At 45.2% G+C, this 23,686-nt stretch overlaps 1 protein-coding gene and 1 pseudogene across 1 annotated transcript; one reads left to right on the forward strand and one right to left on the reverse strand.

Annotated features, from left to right (window-relative positions):
• Positions 1-273: 273 nt before the first annotated feature.
• On the reverse strand, positions 274-3,384 carry LOC123407663 (annotated as a pseudogene).
• A 1,598-nt stretch (positions 3,385-4,982) lies between these two features.
• Positions 4,983-16,534, forward strand: LOC123407665 (polyadenylate-binding protein-interacting protein 8-like). Its single transcript, XM_045100851.1, has 10 exons — positions 4,983-5,850; positions 6,265-6,375; positions 6,475-6,519; positions 7,378-7,450; positions 7,536-7,648; positions 7,760-7,819; positions 12,928-12,975; positions 13,072-13,140; positions 15,926-15,987; positions 16,087-16,534. Exons 1-10 carry the CDS (start codon positions 5,491-5,493, stop codon positions 16,142-16,144), a joined length of 999 nt encoding a protein of 332 aa, XP_044956786.1. The 5' UTR covers positions 4,983-5,490; the 3' UTR covers positions 16,145-16,534.
• The last annotated feature ends 7,152 nt before the right edge of the window (positions 16,535-23,686 follow it).

Here is a 23,686-nt window from a genome sequence, read left to right on the forward strand (position 1 = left end):
CCGATGTGCAAATAACCAAAGTCGGTTCGCCGCAAAAAGACCATAACATGCACCCGTATTAGTAAATATAAATAATCACATAAAATGTATTTACTTGAACTGCTGCCAATTTGACAGTATATGGTTACATAAATTGTCTAAAATTTAAGAAAATATATGGACTAAAGATGTGCCACACATGTGCGTAAATCCAGTATCAATACATGGAAAACCTGAGGTTCATGGATTGGATTATTAATGATGTCAACTCATGTATTTTTTTTAGCAGAAACATGGAGTGGAGCACGTCTCTTTTGTCAACAGATGAAAGCAATAAGATATAACCACATCATCTAAAAATATTAAGCAAACCACACAATCACATAAAGAGGATTTGGATTAGATAAGCCATTGTCATGGCTCTCAAGGATTAGCCAACTGAAACATCTATATTAACTTTGGTGTTCACTGTCTAAACAGGTGTTATCTTTATGAACAGATAAAATTACGCTTTTGCACGCATACCTTAAATCATACATGCCAGAGATGAGTAATAAACCTATCAGGATTTCAGGAAGATACATCAAATTGCTGACTATAACCTACATACAACCATGATGAGATGAAAGTATGTATGGACAATCTACGGAGCAGGAACAAATATATTCTTAGGGTCGGAAGAGAACAGAGATTTCAAGCAAATGGAGAGAGGAAAAGATGGTGGATTTTTAGATGTATAGATTGAGATGAGAGTTGGGATCGGAAGAGCTTGCAGCCATGGTTCTTCTAGAGATCAGCAAGTAGTATTGCTCGTATGTATGCACAAAAAAATAATAATTTTGGAAGCTATAATAAATATTCCAGTCGTTTGGAATCACCCATGAACAAACTTATATAGTTAAAAGTTGAATGTCACTTCTACTTAAACTTTGTCCCCAAACTTTGCCAATAAATTATTTTGTCACCTTACCAAACCCCACCAAATATTTGAACTTTTTCCGGACCTTAGAAATATCTACTTCCTATTCAAATGAGTTTGAATTCAAATCTTGACAAAATGAGAATTGACTTGGAACCTTTTGGATAAGCAACATCAGTACATGTAGGCATGTTTTGAGTTCAAAGATCTTACCAGATCAGCAAATGGTATGAGGGCAAGCTTATCTCCACGGAGCTCCGGGAAAACCCTCGACCTTAGTACTCCGAACGCCCATAGGAAATCATCAAATGTTATCGTACCAGGGAAAAGGTCTTTATTAACGTTTATGATCCCAGCTTCGACATTATCGAATTCGCTTTGCACATACTCTTTCACACCCATCGTTGTGCTCAGTAATTGTGTGCTGTAGATAAATGCTCCATAGAGGCAATCTCTAGGAGCTAGGATGTCATCAACATACACAGCCTCCCCTGGTAATCAAGCAGGAATATTGTCAAGCCCATGTTTCAAGACAGAAGTTAGATGTGCCAACGTATTTTATTTTATTCTGAATAAATATATTCAGGGATGAAGCATATCAGATGGTTTAGCATGATTGAAGCAGTGTACCAACGATAAATAAAAAGAACTCCGAAACGATCTTGTTCAAGCTACAAAAATCTAAGAAGTGAAGTGTCAGCGCATAAATTAATACTAAATTATAAGGTTGAAGTACTACTGCCACTTATGATTGAAGCGTACAAACTAATTCAAGTAAACACTCGTAAGTTAAATAAAAAAATGGAATCAGGGTGTAGGAGTATACCAGAAGCTTGCAGCTCGGCCCCGGATTTCGTGATTGGCTTGCCGACAGTTTGTATTCGTCATTGAAAACCAGTTCTTGCCTTGAGCGAATCGGCAAGTCATTGTTGGCAACCTTACCATGCTTCTCGGAGCCATTAACACAAGACCCATTGAGAGCATTCAGGTTGTTACCAAGTGAAGAAAGGAAACTGAATAAGAAACTGACAGCCAAGCTGACTCTGTACTCAGGGTGTGTCGTGCCTTCTGACGGCGAGATAACATCTTTCAGTAACTGAACTGCTTCAAGTATAACTGGTGCACTCACTAATTTCCCCTTCAGGAATTCCTCAACTTTCCGAGCCCGGGTGGCATGATCGACACCATAAGCGCCAAATGCGAGGCATATATCCTCAATTACGAACCCCTCTGAGGCTGCATCCCGTGAAGTCCTTACCAGGAATGTAGAATTGACATAGGAGACAACATTGCCGAATGGTTTGGTAGCTGCACGAGAGGTCTCGAAGATGACACTGTCTGAACCCCAATCAGGGACAAATATGATGAGCAGTATGGTCTTGGAATCACAGGGAGGCTGCTCCAAGAACTCCTCCAGTGTCAGGCACACCATCTTGGAAGCGGTCTGGATTGTGACTGTCGAACCTTCGGCGAGAAGAACTGTGACGATGTCTGAAGCGAATGGCAGCCGCTGCGCCATGATTACGTTCCCGCCGATGGTCCCCGTGTTGCGGATGAATGGCGAGGCCACCTTGCTGAGATGACTGGCAATCTTTCTGAACACCGGAGTGCCATCTGAGAAGACCTCGATGGCTTTGGAGATGGACACGGCTGCCCCGATCTCCACCCCCTTGCTGCTCCTCTCGATGACCGAAAGTTCTGGTATCCCTTGCCAGTGTTTGATGCCACAATCTTGACGGAGTTTTCGTCAAACCAGGCATTTAATTTTGCACTGCATGCTCACCTTATCATGTGCAGGCAAGCATAGCAAATGACTGAAGATCGTATGAACTTTGACAACAACAACAGCAGACTGCTGCTACTCACAGGTGAAAGCCTCAGCAGCCGCCTGTTTTTCAGTTCGTCATTAGTCGGATTGATTTTCTCACCTAAACCTTTTTCCTCTAGTCCGGCCGGCGACGTCGAGCGGAGCCGCCGTCGCCTTCTCCCCGCCTCCGACGCCGCGCGTCCGACTCTTTGGAAATAAGCGAACGCCGACGGTGAGCAGGTGACGGTGACGCTTGCTCCCTGCAACCACTTCAGCCAGCCGCGTCTGCCCCGTAGCCAGCCGCGCGTACCTCCCGCGAGAGTAGCGTCGGCCGGCGAACGCGCGCCATGGACTCCGCCGCTCCGGCCGCCCCAGCGCCACTCCGCCCCGCGCGGTCCCGTTCGTCCGCGCAAGCCCCTGTCCGCTGGCCTCCCGCGCCGCCCCGCTTCGGCCCGGCCGTCCGCGTCGCCACGCCCGGCCCTCTCCGCCTCCGCGCGCTCGCACGGTCCCGGCCGTCCGCACCGCCCCTGGCCGCTGGCCTCACGCGCCGCCCCGCTTCGGCCTCCGCCCGCCCCCTCGGCCTCGTTTCCCCGGTGAGAAGGCCCCTCCGGAGGCTCCCCGAGCTCCATCGCCTCCTTGCCTGTCGGCCCGACGGTGGAGAAGGGAATGGATAAGCCATGATGCCCGTTGAAATTCTTACAAATGTAGGGGGCTTTTTGAAACAATGAAGCGTTCTCTCAGATCCATTTAAGAAAGGACTGCGGGTTGATTTACCAAAAATAGGAGGTTTTTTTTGCAAACATGCCACGACGGACGACAGAAGCGATGCATGCTTTATTATTATTATATTATACTAGCAAAAGAGCCCGTGCGTTCTAACGGGAGAAAAAAATACCACACGCTTTTAATCTTTTTATAATCATTTTGATTTATTAAAATAATAAGCTAACTAACTAATGTAGTGAGTCCTATCCTATTTTGTTGAGAAATCAACCCGTCCATTGTTAATTCCACCATGATGAGAAATTGAGCGGGACAAGCAAAGCAAAACAAAGAGGCTACGTGAATTGATCAATGGACTGTTATCTTATTTCACTCATGGGATAGATAATGTGAGATCAGATGACAAACTGAAGGTGGTGTTCCATTCTCTCTCTACAACAATGCAATCTTACATTCAATACATTCATTCATCGGCAAATAAATTATCACAAAACAAAATTTCTTGCCGGTGCTTGGCACACGGTTGGAGGCATGGGGAGGAGATCTCACCAGATGATGAGTCCTACCGGAGGAGGGGATACGATGAGGGGAGCAAGGGTTAGGCGTCTCTATCTGGCCATAAGTAGTCGCCGTTGTCGCGCCATAACCTCGGAGTTCCCCGAGTGAGCCATGGAGGCCCACCACCACCTGCAACTACTTCGCTCCGCCGCGCCTTATCCGCGCGCCGCCGCCGTTCTACATCGAGCAGACACATCATCCCAAGTCGTTGTAGCTATCGCATTGATTTGATCCAGAAGCTGTGCTCGAGCGCCGAAACGGGGGCAGCAAGCGGGCAGAGGTACGACCGCGGAAGTGGGTGGGTTGAGATCGACAACAGTGGTGGTTGAGGTCGGCCGCGACGACGAGTGGTATGACAGCGGCCTGGGCACAGGCCAGGGTGGACCAGGGTCGACGCGATGCGCTCGAGCGCCGCAATGGGGGCAGTGAGCGGGGAGAGGTACAACCGCGGAGGCGGGTGGGTTGAGATCGGCAGCGGTGGCGGTTGAGGTCGGCCGCGGCGGCGAGTGGTGTGGCGGCGGCCTGGGCACAGGCCAGGGTTGACGGGACGAGGCGATGCGTACGGGTATAATTTTTACAACGAATCGTTTTTTCCTTTTGCATTGCAGATAAATGATGAAGCGCGGGTTGAATAACAAAAATTACAGGGGCTTTTTTATAAAAATATCACAGTGGGTTTTCCGACGGAAGCAATAGCCGCTTTATTATTACTAGCAAAATAGCCCGTGCGTTGCAACGGGAGAAAAAAATACCACACGCTTTTAATCTTTTTATAATTATTTTGATTTATTAAAATAATAAGCTAACTAACTAATTTAGTTAGTCCTATCTTATTTTGTTGAAAAATCAACCCGTCCATTGTTAATTCCACCATAATGAGAAATTGAAGCGCAGGGGCTTTTTTATAAAAATGGCGTGGTGGGTTTTCCGACGAAAGCAATAACCGCTTTATTATTAGGTATAGATTAGGTAGGTATAGATAGGTATAGATATAGATATAGATTAGGGGAGATAAAGATAAGGACCTGAACATTACCTTCGACTTTGATAACAATGATGTTTGTGATAATAATATAAAAATTTAGATACATGCGGAGGATCACTTGATTTCAGCCAGTAACAATAATAAGAAGCCACCTACGCCGACCGAGCTTTGCCCGGCGGGCGGCGAAGGAAAGGAAGGTGTGGAGGCGGCTAGGGTTGCCCCCCGAGGTCGTTCAAAGGGAAAAAAAGGTCTGGGTTTCAGCTTAGTTGGCCTAGTCAACAATTGACTGAGTGCCACCGGTAAAATGTGTATAGAACAGTAAAAGGATCAAACGGCCCAGCTCGATCAGCGGTCGCAGGTGCCCTCATTAGGCGGGCAGCCTAGCGAGGTTTATAGGATAGAAGATAGATACACAGAAGATTCCTCCCTCCCCCGCTGCACCAATAAAAAATAAAAACCCACCCCGAATTCCTTCCTCCTCGATTCGGTTTCCTCGCCAGTTCACGGGCCGGGCGGAAAATGGTTGCCGTGGCGGCCGAGGGCGCGGAGAGGGCCGATGCGGTGGCCGCCAAGGCCAGGGACGACGAGGTCAGGGAGTACAAGAGTGACGTGAGGAAGCTCGAGGAGCTGTTCAAGAAGCTGAACCCCTCCGCGGAGGAGTTCGTGCCGCTCTCCCGCCGCCAGCGCCAGGGGGACGGCGCCCGCCGCCTGTCGGCCGACGCGCCCGTCTTCGTCTCGCCCGCGATCGACTACTATGCGCCCCACCACCCGTTCCAGCATCAGCAGATGCACGTGCTGCAGGTGGTCGGTGGCGCCGGCGCCGCCGGCGGCAGAGACTCCAGCAGCGACGGATCCGCCAACGGCCAGCCGAATCGACGGGTAAGCGCGCGCTAGGTTTTTCCGTTTCTTTCCCGTGGCTCTTTTGGAGCGGCCGGCCGGCGACGCCTTGTTGGCCAGATCGATCAGTCCATCAGATTTGAGGTTTATGGTGATGCTGATCACGTGTCTAGGGTTTTAGGTGTAGTTGGGTTTTGGTATTAGCACTAACAATTTTGGATGTATATATGTTGCAAACGTTAATCACTTTGGTGAACGGATTTTCTCTTAGATCGGTTGATTTCTTCTCACCTCTTATCCGTTCTGGATTCGTGTGGTTGACTTCATATCCGTTTGCTTCTCAGTTGTTGTTAGTTTTTCCACATGAGTTAGTTTGTCAATGCTAATTATATATTTCACAATATATATTTGGGTTTTGGGTTATGCTGATCAGCTGCATCGGTCTTGTGGTTACAGAGAAGGAATGGCTTCAACCAGGGGAGACGTAGGATAGGAGTCCGGCCAAGGCGAACTGATAGGGAGGATAGTGTACGGCGAACTGTCTATGTCTCGGACATTGATCAACATGTGAGAATATCAAAGAGAATTGAGCTGTTGCATTACTTTCTTCTTTTCAGTTTTTCTTCTTAATTGACTGACCCCCACCCCCACCCCGTCGATTTGCAGGTCACTGAACAGAAGCTTGCTGAGGTTTTCTCAAACTGTGGTCAAGTATGCTCTTAGACTCCTTGCTGTTAAAAATATTTGTTGTGATAGCATATGATGCTTGTTTGTCCGAATATCCTTTTTTTATGTCTTCAAATGAAATAAGTGATCTGTTTTTACTGGCTTAAAATATTGCATGACAGAACTGCTGTAAGTCGAATGCATCATCATCTTGACAAGTATCTAGCTAGGATGAGTTCATATATATTTAAGTTATCAGTTACAAACCAGCATATTTCTGCCACACTTGTACCTGCTGCCAATAAAGGCGGGGCACCATTTGTTCATTCACTAAATTGATCAAAACCAAACAATCCTCGTTTAAATAACCCAACCGCTACCAAGTTTCTAATATTTAGTGCCAGCAGCCATTGGAGTATTGACAGAGATCTTATGTTGCACCAATTATTTATGCACATCCCTTCGATCAGGTGCTTGCACCAGCTTTTGGTACTTAAATTATCTGAGTCCACGTCCGCTGTTACCAGGATCTCCTGCGTCTTCTGTTTTTTTAAGCTCCCGTAAAGACATAACCTGCTTAATTAAGTGTTACTGATGTATCGGATATTTGGTTTCATTTAATCTGGAACATCCTATCCTAATTTTCATAATCATAAATTTATGGGAATTAGTATCTTCGATGAAACAAGCGTTATATCCCTATAAACAGGTGTTATCCCTATACATCAAGTTTAAAGCGATGTGGCGTAAATAGCTGTGGCATAAGTACACCCCCATCCTGAAATTCATGGATCTGCCCCTGCTTTAAGTAGTTTCTATATATAGGCAATATTGGATACTTGCTTGTTTAATTACGTCATTGTTGAGATTTAGTAATTTTATAACCATCTTTTGCACTTGTAGGTGGTAGATTGTCGTATCTGTGGTGATCCAAACTCAGTGATGCGTTTTGCTTTTATCGAGTTTGCCGATGATGGTAGTATCTTCAACATATAATTTTCTATTTCATAACTCTTATGCTGTAAGAAGCAATCATGGATGAATTTCTGCTTTTTCTGCAGTCGGTGCAAGAGCAGCTCTAACCCTTTGTGGAACCGTTCTTGGTTTTTATCCTGTCAGAGTTCTGCCATCTAAGACTGCAATTTTGCCTGTGAACCCCAAATTTCTTCCTCGAGTATGTAAACATATTTAGTAACATAGTTTTCTGCAAATTTAGATACTACTATTAGGTGATTTCTGAGCTCCATAATAATATTAGACTGAATCTGCTCTCCTTTTTGTGCAGACGGAGGATGAGAAAGAAATGGTATCCAGGACTGTGTACTGTACTAACATTGACAAAAATGTATGCTACCCTTTCCTTCATTTCTGTTACGCTTATAACTGAACAAGTAAATTATAATCATATCTATCACGAACTCCTGCAAAAATGCGAGCTGTATTCTTTCCTTTTTTGGTGAACAGTTAGGACTAGCTTGTTATGTTGGTGTTTTGTGATTGTAACTTAGTAACCTGGTATATGGTATTAGGTACGTGGAATTAGCTGGAACTGAAACCCTTTTCCTCGAACGAATGTAGACAAAGACGACCCATTATGATGGGTTATGGGTTCCCACTAGCTATTGCTAATTTTAAAGCAATTCCTTCAATACCACATGAGACATTACATCATACGAGTTGAAAACTGTTAGGAAGTATCAATATTGGTCTAGAAGTCCTTATTACTCCATATTTCCTTTTCTTGCACCTTAAGTCTATATATATATATATATAACTTGCTTGGCTTTTCAATAAAGATAAGTTGCTTTCCTAACATAGTATCAAAGCTTTAGTTTTCTTTCCGCACGCCGCAACTCGTTGTAAATCCCGATCTGATCTGGTGTGCGCCGTTGTTTTCTTTCCCGTCCGCTGCTGCCAATCCACCCGTCTACACAACAACGCCGCTACTCTTGTGTCGCCCGTCGGATTCCCCGCCCGCATCGCTCATCGCATGCGCGCCGCGAGATCCGCCTACAAGCCTGTCTCCCATGCATGATGTGTGATCATGATTTTCACTTTCAGTGAGATTTTGGTGAAATTCATTGAATTTCATTAATTTCAGTACACGGTAATTCAAATTTTTTTCATTTTTTTTCAAAAAATTCAACTATCTATTTGAATTCTAGTTAATATTTCGGTCCGTTGGCCGAAATGCAAACTTAAATAACTGAAATTCATTGAATTTCGATGATTTCGGTAGGTGCTGAAATTTTTCTCAAACTGAAATTGAAAACCATGCGCTTGATTGCTTGTGAGGTGGTGAATCCTGTACGGGTGGGCCCTGATCTCGTGTCATTGTGTGCATGTTCATCTCTTGCGCCTGCAGCTAGCTTTCCTGCTGCTGTTGTTAGGTTGCTGCTACAAGCCACGCGAGGGCCTCGTTCTGCGTGTTCCGCCGCGGTCGTGTTGCTTTCATCTGCGACTGGTTTGAAAACACTGGTCCCGTCTCTCTTGACGGCTCCCCTCCCTCTCGCGCCGCTCCCGCGAGCGACGCGGGGAAACCCTAGCCGCCACCTCTTCGCCCCCTTACTCCCTCCTCCTCCCCTCGCCGCCGTCGGCAAGGGCCAACGGGCGAAGCCCGACTGGCCTCGGCGGCGGCGGGGCCTCGTTCCCCCTCCTCTTGCCCCCTCCGCCCCACGGCCGACGAGGGATAGCCCCCGGGCGTGCGGAGGCGCTGCGCTGCTACGGGCGCAGGGGATGCTCTGGGGACGGCGCAGGCGGTTGGCGGCGTGGTGCCCTAGACATGCTTTGCCGGCACGGTGGCTGTGGGTCTGTGGTGGTACCGCACCCGTCGGATCCGTCCAGATCTGGCGTCGGTGGCCCGCCGGGTGACGGAGGCTGCATGTGGCCTAGGGCAAGGGCGGCCTTCCCTGTCGTGGTCGGCGGCTGGCGGGGTAGGTGGTGTGACAATGGGGCCTCCAGTTCTGGTGGCACAGGTGCGGTGGCGACGACCTCCTTCGACGAGGGTACCCCTCCTTGCCGACGGGGTGAGATGGTGCAGATGGTTTCGGTCACTGGACTTGGCCATGTCGGCGGCGAGCCCGGATCTCGGTCATGGGCAGCCTCATGTGCCCATGGTCTGAAATGAAGGCGACAACCTCCGCGTTTTCTGGCCGTCCACGCTGACCCTGTTGCTCGCGATCTCGTGTAGCTGGTTTGGTGGTTGATCAGGGGTGGGCTACGGATGGGGGAAACCCTTGGCGGACTATGGCAGCCATGATGCCGGCGGCGCTCCATCGTCGGTCTACTTCTTGGAGTCGGTATTGAGTCCTACCCATGCCTCCTTTCCTTGTCCCGGGTGAAAATCCAAATCCCCTCGGATTGGGTGGAGACGACGCCTTGGCGTCTCTTTCCTCCTGAAGAAGCCACCTTTGGGACGGGAGAGTGGTGTTCGCGGCTTTGGCGTGGTCGGTTCGCCAGATTCTTCAGTTGTTCCTGCTCGACAACGTTCGGTGGTCTTGGTGGTGGTGGCCCCAGGCAGTGGTGTTGATCGGAGTGGCTTTGTAGGCATGGTGCCTTGTTGCCTTCCTCTCCCAGTCCATCCGAGCTCAAGGGCGAGCTCTCGGATGACCGGACAACATCATGGGAGTTGACGACTGTGCTCTTTCTCCGATGGCGGACTGTTCCATTAGCGTGGATGTTTGAGAGGCATGCCACGGGTTGCCGGGGTCCTCGATGTCATTGCTGCTAGGGTTGTATCCTCTGTTGCCTATATTTTCTCTTTTTTGTTGTATCGGTGGTTGTGTGCTCTGTTGTTGCTTTATAATATAAAGCGGGGGAAAACCCTTTTTCGTCATGTGTGACTGGTTTGCTTTGAGTAAACAAAAAGGTACGATGTCATCACGCTATGTCGTCATTTCTGTTGCCCAGTGGTTTTTATGGTACAAACTAAAGTGAGTTTGTTGGTTTCTTCCGCATTCATATGCGTGATATTTGCCTTTGGGTGTTCTATCTGGTGTGGTCTCTTGTCCGCCACACACGGTTCCTCCCATGGCTCCTACTCCGCCAACGCCATCGTCCCTTGCTGTGGATCCTCCTCAGGCTGCTAAGGATGCCACTAAGCCTGCTGATGAGTGTGCAACTCGTGCTTATGAGCAACATGTTTTGACCTATGAGGAGATCTTTCACTTTTACCGTGATGCTCTAGCTAGTTACACTCAGTGGTGTGATGATGATGCTCATGCTGCAGTTGTTCCCACTTCTAGTGTTTTGCCTCCTTTGCAATGTGGACATGTTTTTTCCTACGCTACCATCCCTCCAGTGATGCCTTGTATCTTCTATGATTCGTCAGGAGCATGCTCTTCAGCAGGGTGACACCAATGTTAATGATTTCTAAGCACAAAGTTCTGCCATTTAACGCCAGCTTAAATCTCTTTGCACTGCTGGTTGTCGTACTTGTCAGTGTTTTCAAGTTGTGCGGGCCGAGTTGGAGTTTCATCGCGTCTAAGAGTGCTTGTCTTGGTTTCGTCCAGAATTAGAGCGTGGTCTGATGATGATGCTCATGTTGTAGTTGTTCTCACTTCTAGTGTTTTGCCTCCTTTGCAATGTGGACATGTTTTTGCCTACACTATCACCCCCCCCTCCGTGATGCCTTGTATCTTCTATGGTTCGCCAGCAGCACGCTCTTCAGCAGGGTGACTCAAATGTTAATGATTTCTAAGCACAGAGTTCTGCCATTTGACGCCAGCTTGAATCTCTTCGCACTGCTGGTTGTCAACTTGTCATACTTGTCAGTGTTGTCAAGTTGTGCGGGCCGACTTGGAGTTTCATCACGTCTATGAGTTCTTGTCTCGGTTTCATCCAGAATTTGAGCGACGACGCGCTCGGTTGTTTGATCGTGGCCGTATTACTCTCATCGAGGCGCTTTCTATGGTTCGGTCTAAAGAGACTCGCCTACGTGGTGCCGGTTTACTTGAGGTTCCCTCTGTGCTAGCTGCTCAAGATTCTGCTACACCACCTCTTTCATGCTCCAGTGTCGTGCCGCTCCTGCCCACTTCTCCTAGTGGTGAGGGCCACTCTCGTTCTCACTATGGCTACTTCAACAAGGATGGTTATCCCAAGTCTGAGTGCTTCCTGAAGAAGAAGCACATGCTCCAGGGTCACACTTCTTGAGGGACTTGTGCTTCTATTCCGACCCCTTCAATAGTGTTCCTGACTAAGCAGGATATTGTGCGACTTAAGTGTCTTCTTGCAGCTTGGGGTTCTTCTTCACGAGGTTCTGCCGGTCTTGCTATTGACTCTTCTTACTCAGAGAGACCACTCTCTTCACAGTAAGGAGCACAACACGGGAGCTCTGCTTGGTCTTGGCCCTCGGCACCATTATTTTTCTTCTGCTGCCATCCTATCTAGTTCATGTGTGCTTTTCAGCTTCCTAGTTTTCTATAATTTCCGATGCGTCCACCAAATCAAATCTGTTGATATTTTATGTTTTCTCATGTCATGCGAATCCACGAAACTTTTGTCCGTTAGCCTTTTTTGGTCATTGTCCTCTCTATAGGATTTTTGTGGCCTCTCTTTGCATTGTTGATCTAAGTCAATTCTCTTGCCGTCGAGCTTCTTTCGCCATCAGTTTTCATGGACCATGATTCTTTAAGCAATGCTTCATTCTCTTGATCTATCATCTTATTTTGACAACCCATCTTCTTTTGATACTTCTCTTGTATCTTCTATTGATGTGGTGTCTTCCTCTGATGTGCCATCTCTTCGTTATACCCTTTGGCGACTCGATAGGTTTTGAAGACTCTTTATGCTAAGACGACATTCTCAAGACACGAATTTGTATTATCATTTTTTTCTAGTATTACACTTCTTCAAATGCGATGCTATGGCATACGCTTTGCATATTGGGGGAGGGGGGTGTTAGGAAGTAACGGTATTGGTCTAGGAGTCCTTATTACTGTATGTTTCCTTTCCTTGCACCTCAAGCTTTGTGTAATATATGTATGTCCCTTGGGTCTTTAATAGAGATAATTTGCTTTCCTAACAAAAACCAGGCAAAGTGAGACATGTTACTAAAGCAGATTGTTCTTCCACACTCGCATACAAATTTCAGTCATATGTCCTAAAATAGGGTTTCAATTTTAGATCTTAATTGGAATGGATATCTTCGTTTACGTGTCTACCAGATTTCTTTTGTCTTGATATCCCCTTCTATAATAATGTAGGTATCTTTTTGTAAGTGTAGTGCCAATGCTCCCAAGTTAATATTCAGAGATGTATTACTTTATTTCTTATTTTGTAGCAGTATCCATTTCGACTATGATCTAGAATAAAGTTAAAATAAGTAAGCCAAAGGACAATTTGAAACGATAAATCCAGATATCCTTGTGTTGTTCTTTGGTGATTTCTCAGAGTTTGATATCATGATTGTATTGCATCTTTCTGATTATTTGTTATCCTTTCATGAACATGTAGGTTCCAGAGGATGTTGTGAAGAATTTCTTTGAGGGAATTTGTGGGGAGGTATGTTCAAATGCTTTTATCTTCCTCAACACATGTTTTTATATAACTAAGATGAGTCGTTTCCTCAAGACATTGGTACCTTCCCTTTCCAATTAGGTTGCTCGACTGAGGCTGCTTGGTGATTACGTGCATGCCACGTGCATTGCCTTTGTTGAGTTTGTTCAGGTAAGCAAAGCTTGATACTGTACTCAAATTCACCATAAGTTATCAAGAATGTATTGTTTGACCTTCTAAATGCTGCTAATTTCCTAGGAGTGGATATCATAGATAAATGGAAGATTTTCCCTCTAATCCAATAACTGTTTTTTTGCGTAATAAAAAACTTCAAAGATAGAACTAAGGACATCTTTTGTGTTTGCAATAATCCATCTACTCCACTGTTTTATTCTATAGAAGTGTTATTTTCACAGTCAAACTTAATTTGACCATCCTTTGATATTTGCATTGCTCCACACATTATTTTCTCCTTTCCTTTGTATTACATTTGATCATTCCTTTGCAACGGCTTCCAATTTTTATATATGTAAACAATCAGAAACACAATGTCTGTTCTTACAAAGAACATCAGATATTAGTTGCCAAATATCTGACCATTCCTGTGATAATTCCTTCACACCTATCTTCCATTTTCCATTATTAGAAACATGATACCTGTTCTTACAGGAAACATCAGATAAACTGTAGAGTGGCTAAACATTTTGGCCTCTGCTGCATACTAACAACAGTACTTCAGATTCTTGTCATGATAACAATCTGGAAAGCTGCTTTAAAATAACACTAAGAATGCACAAAATTCCAGTCAATCTGAATTCTGAAACCATCCTGCAAAGCATGCAGCAAACTGCTTGCTTTATGATTTTGAACTCAAGGACATTTTTGCTTCAGCAAAAGTGCTGAATCTTCTGGCAAGCAGCAGTCATCTCATACAAGTCACGCACAACATGCTCCACTGGTTTCGTTTTAATCCCCACAAGTAGATTCTGTGTTATTCCCTTCATCTGCGGCTGGATGTTTAACCAAATAGCACCACAGAACATCGAAGTGGGATCAGAATGCATTTTATTCTTAACCAAGGTCTCAAGGTGGAGGCAAGTCCCATCCAAAATTTGTAAAAATGTGTTGTATCAGACTTCATGAACCAAGAACTGTCATTAGGGACAAGTTCTAAGTTCTCAACCCCCCCCCCCCCCCCCAATGCACACGCACCATGTCCAATTCCTAGCTCTGCCCTTGGAATTCACCATGTCCAAATATTCTGAAAGCAAAATGCACATTGCACAATGTTTTAAGTTAGCCTAGCTACTAGATTCAGACCCAACCTGCAAAATTTCTGACTGATCATGAAATTGACAAGTAAACTTCTGTTCCCATCATCATTTGATCTTTATCTTTAGAAGAAGACAAAAAAATGTAGTGACATAAAGTTATCTAGAAAGGAGCACCAGCAGAAACCGAGTGATGCGTACTATACGTTGTAACATTACTTCAGTTCTTCCTGCACCTTTTCTTTTGCGATTTTGGTGTTTCTAAAAAACTTTTGATTAAATTTCAACCACATCTATCCAATTTCTGCCAACAAGATCTTTCAAAATATGATAGTGTCCCGCCTATTTCAAACACTTTCTTGATAGTGAAATTATAACTAAAAGTAACCCTTTAGTCTAGGATATCTCTCCGTAGGTTAAATTACCCTGATACCAATCTTGCCATAAGTTGATCAATGTTCAGGAAATCATTAACTGGTAATTGCTCGGTTGGCTGGTGACTAGGGGGTTAATAGGTGAACGGGTCAGTTAATCGGCTACTCGGTTGACCACCAAGCAGGGATTATTCGGCCAGTTAACTCTTCTATGGTTTATATGATTTATTATTCCCATATTCTTTCCACCAAGCTGTTATAATCTTCTATGCCACCACCAAATCCCCAAAATAGATGGTGCTTTAAAAATAGCAGTTAAAGTTCCCTATCATTGACAACTAATTGTTCATAAAAAACCTATTTATGTTAGTTGGGTGGAAATGGTGGAAATGATTACCGGTCAAGTTTTTCCTAAACTTTTTCTTTTGCGAGTTTGGGTTATTTTGTAATCTTGCTTACACGCAGTTGCTTACATGTCAACCAACATTTCCTTCATTTCTCCTATTAAATATTTCAATTCAAAATGTGATACTGTCCCATCTATCTCAAACATTTTGTCCACAGAGAAATATTTGTTAAAATAAACCCCTTCGTCTATTATATTTCTTGTGTTACTGGTTCAATTTCCCAATTACCAATCTTGCTATAAGCTGATTGACCCCCATTTTCTTTGCACCAAGTTGCCATAATCTTGTACTACCTAAGTCCCAAATAGACTATGCTTTAGAAAGTGTGCATTCAAATTTCATTATCATTGACAACTAGTATTTATGTTATTTATGCAGATTTTTTATCATTACATTTTTCCTAAAACTAGTTTCACAATATAATCTTGTATAATGTTTACTCAAGTATTTTGTACAAAAGAAATAACAAAGTTTCATCTATTTTGGAATTGGGGGGTGTTGAGGATTTGGTTATTCGAGTGCTGCTTCCACTTTTCTACTTGTTCAAATTATTCTAATCACTTGCAAAGTTCAGAAGTTGGGATAAAAGTAGAAAACTTTTATAGATCCATATGGTAGAAATTTGGTCTGATGTCATTAATCAATACAGTATACCTTAGCTGATCAAGTTTGGATATAATAGTATGATTTATTCATACTCTCTCCGTCCCAAAATATAAGATCTTACATATTGGATGCAATAAGATCTTATACTATGGGACGGAGGGAGTAGTTTGTTGGTACTCTTGCTATGTAGAAACGTGGTACCTAATGTTATATTTTCTATGTAACATATGTGATGTTTTTTTGGGTCTTACAGTCTTGTCTAGCCCTTTTCACCTTTCTCTTTTATTTGTACATATAGGCAGAAGGAGCAATTTCGGCCCTGAACTGCAGTGGCATGCTTCTTGGCTCGCTTCCTGTCAGGCAAGCACTTGCTTTTTATGCATGTTTCGAATCATTGTTACTTGTAAAGCTGATTTATGGCCATGTACTCTAACTGTTTCCTTGTTCTGGACTGTGCAGGGTGAGCCCATCCAAGACACCAGTACGCCCTCGTTCGCCTCGTGCGCTGTCGCACTAAATCGATCTGTCTCTCGTCTGAAGCCGGCGTCCAGGGCATCAATTCCGGGCAACAAAGCCCTAGTCGTGGCTTTAGAGACTGTTGCGTCACGGATCAGTAACTGTCGTCGAAGAGAGTGAGTGTTACCGTTTTGGTTATCTAGGCTAGAAGAAGGCCCTTCCTTGCTGATCAGATGAGAGACCCATCTGTATGTTCTTCGCTGTGAGCTCTTTTTTTACTCTTTTTTTTTTGCTATATATCCTTATTAATCCGTTTGTTAATTATGGATGGATGCTGTAGCTGCCTTCGACAGATACTGGAACAATAATGTCTATGCCTTGTCCTATATCGACTCAATTCTCACTGAATTTGATGTGCGTGTAGCATAAGATTGCTGCACTACGTGTGATATGAAGGGTATCTTTGGAGGGTAATTTCACAGGGGCATGTGGCTGTGTGTGGCTGTTAGAAGCAAAGCCTACCGTTTCTCACAAATAGAAATACTTCAGTGCAAGCTGTAAGTACAGAAATAAGAAAATTGTACTCCTTTCGTTCCAAAATTAGTGTCCTGATAGGATTTTTAAATCGATGGAAGAGGAACCAGAACACCTTGGCCCCCGTGCACCTCCTTGACCCGCCTTGGACTAGGAGGAGCCCAACTAAGCAACAAAATTCATATTTAGGCCTAATACAAAATGAGCTCTCCAGGCCATAACCACGATCATAATCTTCATTACAAAATCCAGCTCAATCTCTACCCAAACCTCAAACTAAAAATAGTTTGCTCAAGCCCCAGCAAACTACCACTATTACAGGAGTTAACCGAAACCCCAAACGGTGGCGCGAAGGCAATCAGCAAAGGGCAGAGAAAACCACATGAATCGAATCCTCTTCTTTAGGATGATTTTGCTGGTATTCTAATGTGGTTCTGCCAACATGTGCCGCCTTCAATTCCCAACTGCTTTCATACAAGACATCTGTCCAGTCTGTTGAGCGTATTGTTATGGGACTCTTTATCTTGTATCAAGCTAGGAGTAGTTAGGATAGATCTCCTTCTATCTCCTTGTTTAAACCTCCTGTAATATCCCTCATGTACCATCTATCGATCAATATATACCCATGCGGCTCCCCTGTAGGGACTAGGAACGCTTAACCATATTTGGCATGGTATACAGAGCAACCTCTTCCGCCACATCTAGCCTCTGATCCTGCTACGCCAAGAACCGTAGCCCACCTCCTGCCCATCCGCCATGTCGTCCTCTTCAGCCATCAACTCCACCCTCAACTACAACACCTCCGAACCACTCACCCGAACCAATTACATCCTATGGCGCGCACAGGCAAGATCACAAATCATGGGTGCCGGCCTTTTTGGCTATCTAGATCAATCCATCGAAGAACCACCCAAAACCCTCACCACCAAGAACGCCGAAGGGAAGGATCAGGTGATGCCAAACCCTGCCTACTCCCAATGGGTTATCCAAGATCAACAGATCATTGCCTATCTCCTCAGAAATCTCTCCAAAGAAGTCCTTGTCCAGGTCGCTTCGATTGAAAAATCGCATGCGATATGGACTGCGCTTGCGAACATGTTCTCAACCATGTCTCTCTCGCGTGTCAACAACATCCGAGGCGCCCCCACCAATGCCCAAAAGGGCTCTCAGATGTCTGCCGCATACTTTGATCATATGCGATACCTCTCCACCGAGCTTGCAACGGCGGGCAAGCCGATCGGCGAGGATGAACTGCTCTCCTTCGTCATCCCGGCTTGGACATGGAGTACCAACCCATCATATCAGCGCTCGATGCACGATTCTGTTGACAATCTTTTCTCCATGGTGTCAAATTTCGATCAATGAGTCGAGATGTTCCATGGAACAAGAGCCGACTCCTTCAAATCTTTGGCGAACGCTGCTTCCCGTGGTCGCTAGGGAAACACCAAAAACTACCGAAACCAAAGTGGTGGAGGTGGTGGTGGATCCCGTGGTGGTGGCAGCCAGTACGGTGGTGGCACTGGCGGGCAATATTGTGGTGGTGGCGGCTACCATCCTGGCGGCAACAACAACAATCAGGGTGGTGGTGGCGACTACCAGCAGACCAATGGCGGCGGTGGTGGCGGCTACAACGGTGGCTACCCTGGTGGGGGTGGCGGCCGCAACTACAATCAGGGAAACCCCAGCGGCGGAAACAACAGGTGCCCTCCCGGCAACAACAATCGGGGGCACAATTTCCAAGGCTACGAGGGGTATGAAGGCAAGTGCCAGATGTGCAAAAAAACAAATCACATAGCGAAAGATTGCGACTGGCGCCACAAAAAAAAGGTAGCTGCTACTGCTGATATGTCCTATGGCGTTGATACCAACTGGTATATGGATACCGGCGCCACAAATCATATCACTGGAGAGCTGGACAAGCTGACAATTCATGAGAAATACCGTGGAATGATCAAATCTACACAACTTCAAACGGTCTAGATATGAAGATACGTCATATTGGTAAATCAATCATTACAACACCTCATACAAATCTTGAAATCAATGATATCCTTCATGTTCCCAATGCTTCCAAGAATCTCTTACCTGTCCACCGTATTTCTCCTGACAATAATGTGTTTTTAGAGTTTCACCCATTCTTCTTTTTGATCAAGGATCAGGTCACGAAGAAAATTCTTCATAGAGATGTCTGTGTGCAAGGGCTGTATGCGATGCTTCCCCAGTACTGCAAATTCAATAAACAAGTCTATGGTGCCATCAAGCTTTCAACTGAGAGGTGGCATAGTCGTCTAGGTCATCCATCTTTTTCTATTGTTCATCAGATTCTTAGCAAGAATAAACTCCCAGTTGTTGGTGAGAGAAATCTAGAAACTATTCCCACTAGTGTATCTACCAAACCATTGCTATTAATTTTCAAAGAGCAAAAAGTCATCAATTACCATATCGTATCTTCACTAGTGTATCTAACAAACCATTGCAATTAATTTTCTCTCATGTTTGGGGTCCAGTTTCCACTTCTGTTGGTACACACTCTTACTATGTCAGTTTTATAGATGACTTTAGCAAATACACTTGGATCTATCTTCTCAAAAAGCGGTCTGATGTGTTTCAAGTGTCTCATAACTTTCAAGCCCTTGTTGAAAGAAATTTGATTGTAAAATCATTGCTATGCAATCATATTGGGGTGGTGAATATGAAAAATTAAATGCCTTTTTCAACAAATTGGCATCTCTCACCATGTGTTATGCCCCCACGCCCATCAACAGAATGGATCTGCTAAACGCAAACACAGGCATATTGTTGAAATAGATCTGGCTCTTCTTGCTGCCACATCCATGCCACTTAAATTTTGGGATGAAGCATTTTTTACTATTGTTCATCTTATAAATATGTGGCCTAGTCGCACTATCCCCAATGAAACTCCTACTGAGTGTCTACTACGTGTCACACCAGATTATCACACTCTTCGAGTCTTTGGTTGTGCTTGCTCGCCCAACCTGCGTCCTTACAATAATCGGTAACTCATGTTTCGCTCTAAGGAGCGTGTCTTTCTTGGTTATAGTGCACAACAGAAATGTGTGAAATGCCTGGATGCGTCTACTGGTCGGGTGTACATCTCTGGTGATGTTGTTTTCGATGAAACACAGTTTCCCTTTGAAAAACTTCATCCCAACGTTGGTGCCTTTCTCAAGATGGAAATCATGCTGCTTCCTTCCCATCTTCTTGGAGATAATTGTATGGGTGTTGATAGTGATGAGACAATATTGTCTAACTCTTCTATGGTTCCACATGAGCTTTCTGCTACACACATAAATATGTCTGAACATGATGAGGAGCCTCATTAAATTTCTGGTGCCAACACTGTCGAACATCTCGCTGGTACACCATTAGCCTTGGGATCTGCATGCCCATCGGTGCCCGTATCTTCTCCGGAACTGGTGCGACTGACTCTACCTGCTCCCACCTTGGCGACAGCGTCCGTCGGCCCTGTATCCCCCGCTCTACATCAACATGCGGGTGATCAACAATCTAGGCGCTATGCGCCAACACCTCAGGTCTACACCCGGCGGTTGCCGACTCCTACTAGGACAAGTGCTCCACCCGAGCTGACTGCGCCGGCCGCGTCACCCTCTACCAACCCTTCCACGGCCACTGAAGATCACGTCATCTTGGCCACCTCAGAATCGCTCAGCACTTCTACGGCCTCGGATGGCACTTCTATTCCAGAGAAAACAGTGCCTTCTGCATCTTCTACACCCACCGTGCTCCCTCGCACCCATCTCCACACATGCAAACTCATTCCTATTAACTACAATACTAAATATGGTTTAGTTGTGTCTGATGCATCTATCACAGAACCATGGACTGTTCGTGAGGCTCTTGCTGATCCCAAGTGGAAGATGGCCATGGATGCTGAATTTTCTGCTCTTCATAAAAACCAGACTTGGCGTCCTGTTCCTCCACGCCCTGGTGCAAATCTTATTGATTACAAGTGGGTGTTTCGCATTAAACGCAGGTCTGGTGGTACCATTCATCGTTACAAAGCATGCCTTGTCGTCAAAGGATTCAAGCAGAGGTACGAACTTGACTATGAGGACACTTTTAATCCCGTTGTTAAAGCTGCCACTATCCGACTTGTTCTCTCTATTGTTGTGTCTCATGGCTGGTGTCTTCGTCAGCTAGATGTGCAAAATGCGTTTTTTCATGGTGTACTGGAATAGGGAGTCTATATGAAGCAACCTCTTGGGTTTGAAGATGCACAAAAACCATCTTATGTCTGCCGGCTCTAGAAGTCTATCTATGGTCTAAAACAAGCCCCAAGAGCATGGTATTCTCGCTTGAGCTCCAAACTACACACTCATGGTTTAGCTCCCTCTAAATCCGATACATCCCTGTTTAGTTATCATCGATAAAACACAACCATCTTTGTGCTTATCTACGTTGATGACATCATAGTTACAAGCTCCTCTAATGGGGCTGTTACAACTCTTCTGAAAGATTTACAATCAGATTTTTCTCTCGAAGATCTCGGTGACTTGCACGTTTCCCTTGGCATTGAGGTCAAGGGCAATAAGGAAGGTGGTCTTCACCTTTCTCAGGAAAAATATGCTACTGATCTTCTAAGCAAGGCGGGGATGAAAAGTTGTAAACCCTCACCAACACCTCTCTCCAGTTCTGAAAATTTATCTCTTGCTGAGGGTGTGCCCCTGAGTCAAGATGATGGCACTAAATACATAAGCTTGGTAGGTGCACTTCAGTACTTGACACTTACAAGGCCTGATATTTCTTTTGCTGTGAATAAAGTGTGTCAGTTTCTTCATGCACCTACTTCTACTCATTGGACTGCTGCTAAGCGCATACTGAGATATGTGAAGAACACACTAAGCACTGGATTAACATTCACCAAGTCAACCTCTACACTTGTTAGTGCCTTTTCAGATTCGGATTGGGCAGGTTGGTTGGATGATAGAAGGTTCACCGGTGGCTTTCAGTCTTCTTTGGACCCAACTTAATCTCTTGGTGCGCAAAGAAACAGGCCACTGTATCAAGATCAAGTAGTGAGGCAGAATACAAAGAACTAGCTAATGCTACTGCAAAAATTATTTGGGTTAAGTCTTTGCTTAAAGAACTTGGAATATTTCACACACAAACTCCATTTTTCTCGTGTGATAACATTGGTGCCATTTACCTCTATGTTAATCTTGTTTTTCATGCAAGAACCAAACATATTAAGATTGACTATCACTTTGTTAGAGAGAGGGTTGCTAGCAAAGAACTGGAGCTTTGCATTTCTGAAAACGAACACATCCATTTCTCTCCAGGTTACCTGCGGTTGGAGTACATCCAATTTGTCCATCGTAACAATAAGTTTGATAGTATGGAAGCGGCGATTTGGATTCCGAGTTCAGATGAGCCCGGACATAAACAGTAAAATTATTTAAAATACTAGAAAAAAATCAAAAAAAATTGTGATGAGAGATGATTGAATGTGTGATGTTCGTGCCAAATTTGAGAACATTTGTACATGTGAGAAGCTCACAGCAAAAGAGACAAAATTGGGGTTTGTGAAAAAGTTTAATGTTTTGCACTGTTTTGATCTGATTTTGTCTTTTTTCTGAAAGCTACCCCAATGCCTAAATGCTCTGAAATTTGGCACGAACATCGCGCATTCATGCACCTTTTACCACAAAAATAATTTGGAATTTTTTGAAGTTGTTTTCTATTTTTTTCAATTTTACTGTTCATGAGGTGCATCTGAGCTCGGGTTCCGGATTGAATTATCGTGAGAGTACCCTCTTCGATGAGACTTTTAAGGTGAAGAGATTGTCGATTTTGGCATTGTCTGCAAAGAGATGTTAGAGCAACTTTAGCAGACCCCGCATCCCGCCCCGACCCGGAAAATAACCGCCAAAATGCGGGACGGGGCGGGAAAACCTGCCCGCTCAGACCCCGCATCCCGCCCCGGCCTGCAAATATTTTTGCGGGGTACGGCAAAATCTCGGCCCTAACCCGCGTATTCGCGGGTTTCCACCTCGCCGCTGCGGTGCCCCGCATATGAGCAAAAGCGGTTGGTGGGGGACATTTCAGCCCGCGCTTTCTTCCACCAAAGCATATTCCGCGAATATGCTCTTTTATAGGTCCGTTATGTGGGGTCTGCATCCGCGTCTGTGTGTGCCGGCCCGCATAGATGTTTTTACGCGAACTGCAAACACGTTTTACGGACCGGACGAATGCAAGGAAGAGCAACTCTAGCAGACTCTTTAAAATGGTCAAACCCATAAAAAACGAGATGTTTATAGTTCCAATCGAAAAAACAACGCCTAACTAACCTCATAAAAACTTGTTCGGCCCGTAATTTTTTTTAAAGGCACCGTAAATACATCTACGAAAACCTTATATGTACAGTTTTGAAGGCAATATACAGTCCAACCCGTAAACCAGTCAAACCTTGTCGGAGCAAACGCGTCGCTGCGGAACTGGGCAAAATCTACACGGAACTCACCCAAAACCGTCACCGCATGTTGGAATTTGTCGCCGCCGGTCCGAATTGCAGCCGGCTCGACCTCCACTATCCAGGCGAGGCCGTCCATGGGTAGGGCGAAGCAGGACAGTGGCGGCCCGAATTAGGGCGGGGCGGCACCGGAGAAGAGCGGGGCAGGGGTGGGATGGGAGAGCTCGGGCGACCACGACGGGAAACGCGCTTGCGGCGGCGGGCAGTGCCGGGCTTAATCGGGGACGGGTGGGCGCGCCAAGGGGCGCACGGTTGGGGCGGGCGGCCCATGGTTCCTCCACTGCATGCGTGGCCGGGAACGAGTGGCGCGGAGATGAGGCGGGGGCGAGCCTGGGGCACGAGGGCGAGACACCCCGTGGCCGGAGACGCCTCGCCGGGACGATAGGGAAAAATAAAAAAGATAAAAAAATAGGCTATAGTTAGATACAGTTTTTTTTACCGGGTATGTTTTGTCCAAAACAATTTTGCACCGCAAAAATGATTTACAGTGCTCTTTGTACTCGTTTTTAAGAGTCAGCTTTTAAAGGATCTGTTAAAAATGCTCTTGTATGGTTCACT

Source organism: Hordeum vulgare, chromosome 7H (assembly GCF_904849725.1).
Source record: "Hordeum vulgare subsp. vulgare chromosome 7H, MorexV3_pseudomolecules_assembly, whole genome shotgun sequence".
Taxonomy (NCBI): domain Eukaryota; kingdom Viridiplantae; phylum Streptophyta; class Magnoliopsida; order Poales; family Poaceae; genus Hordeum; species Hordeum vulgare.

Excerpts from the sequence above, each read along its gene's own strand:
- LOC123407665 (XM_045100851.1), top strand. The coding sequence starts at position 5,491 with ATGGTTGCCGTGGCGGCCGAGGGCGCGGAGAGGGCCGATGCGGTGGCC. Across the intron at positions 5,851-6,264 it reads ACGGCCAGCCGAATCGACGG|AGAAGGAATGGCTTCAACCA; the intron begins GTAAGCGCGCGC and ends TTGTGGTTACAG. Across the intron at positions 12,976-13,071 it reads TTGAGGGAATTTGTGGGGAG|GTTGCTCGACTGAGGCTGCT; the intron begins GTATGTTCAAAT and ends CTTTCCAATTAG.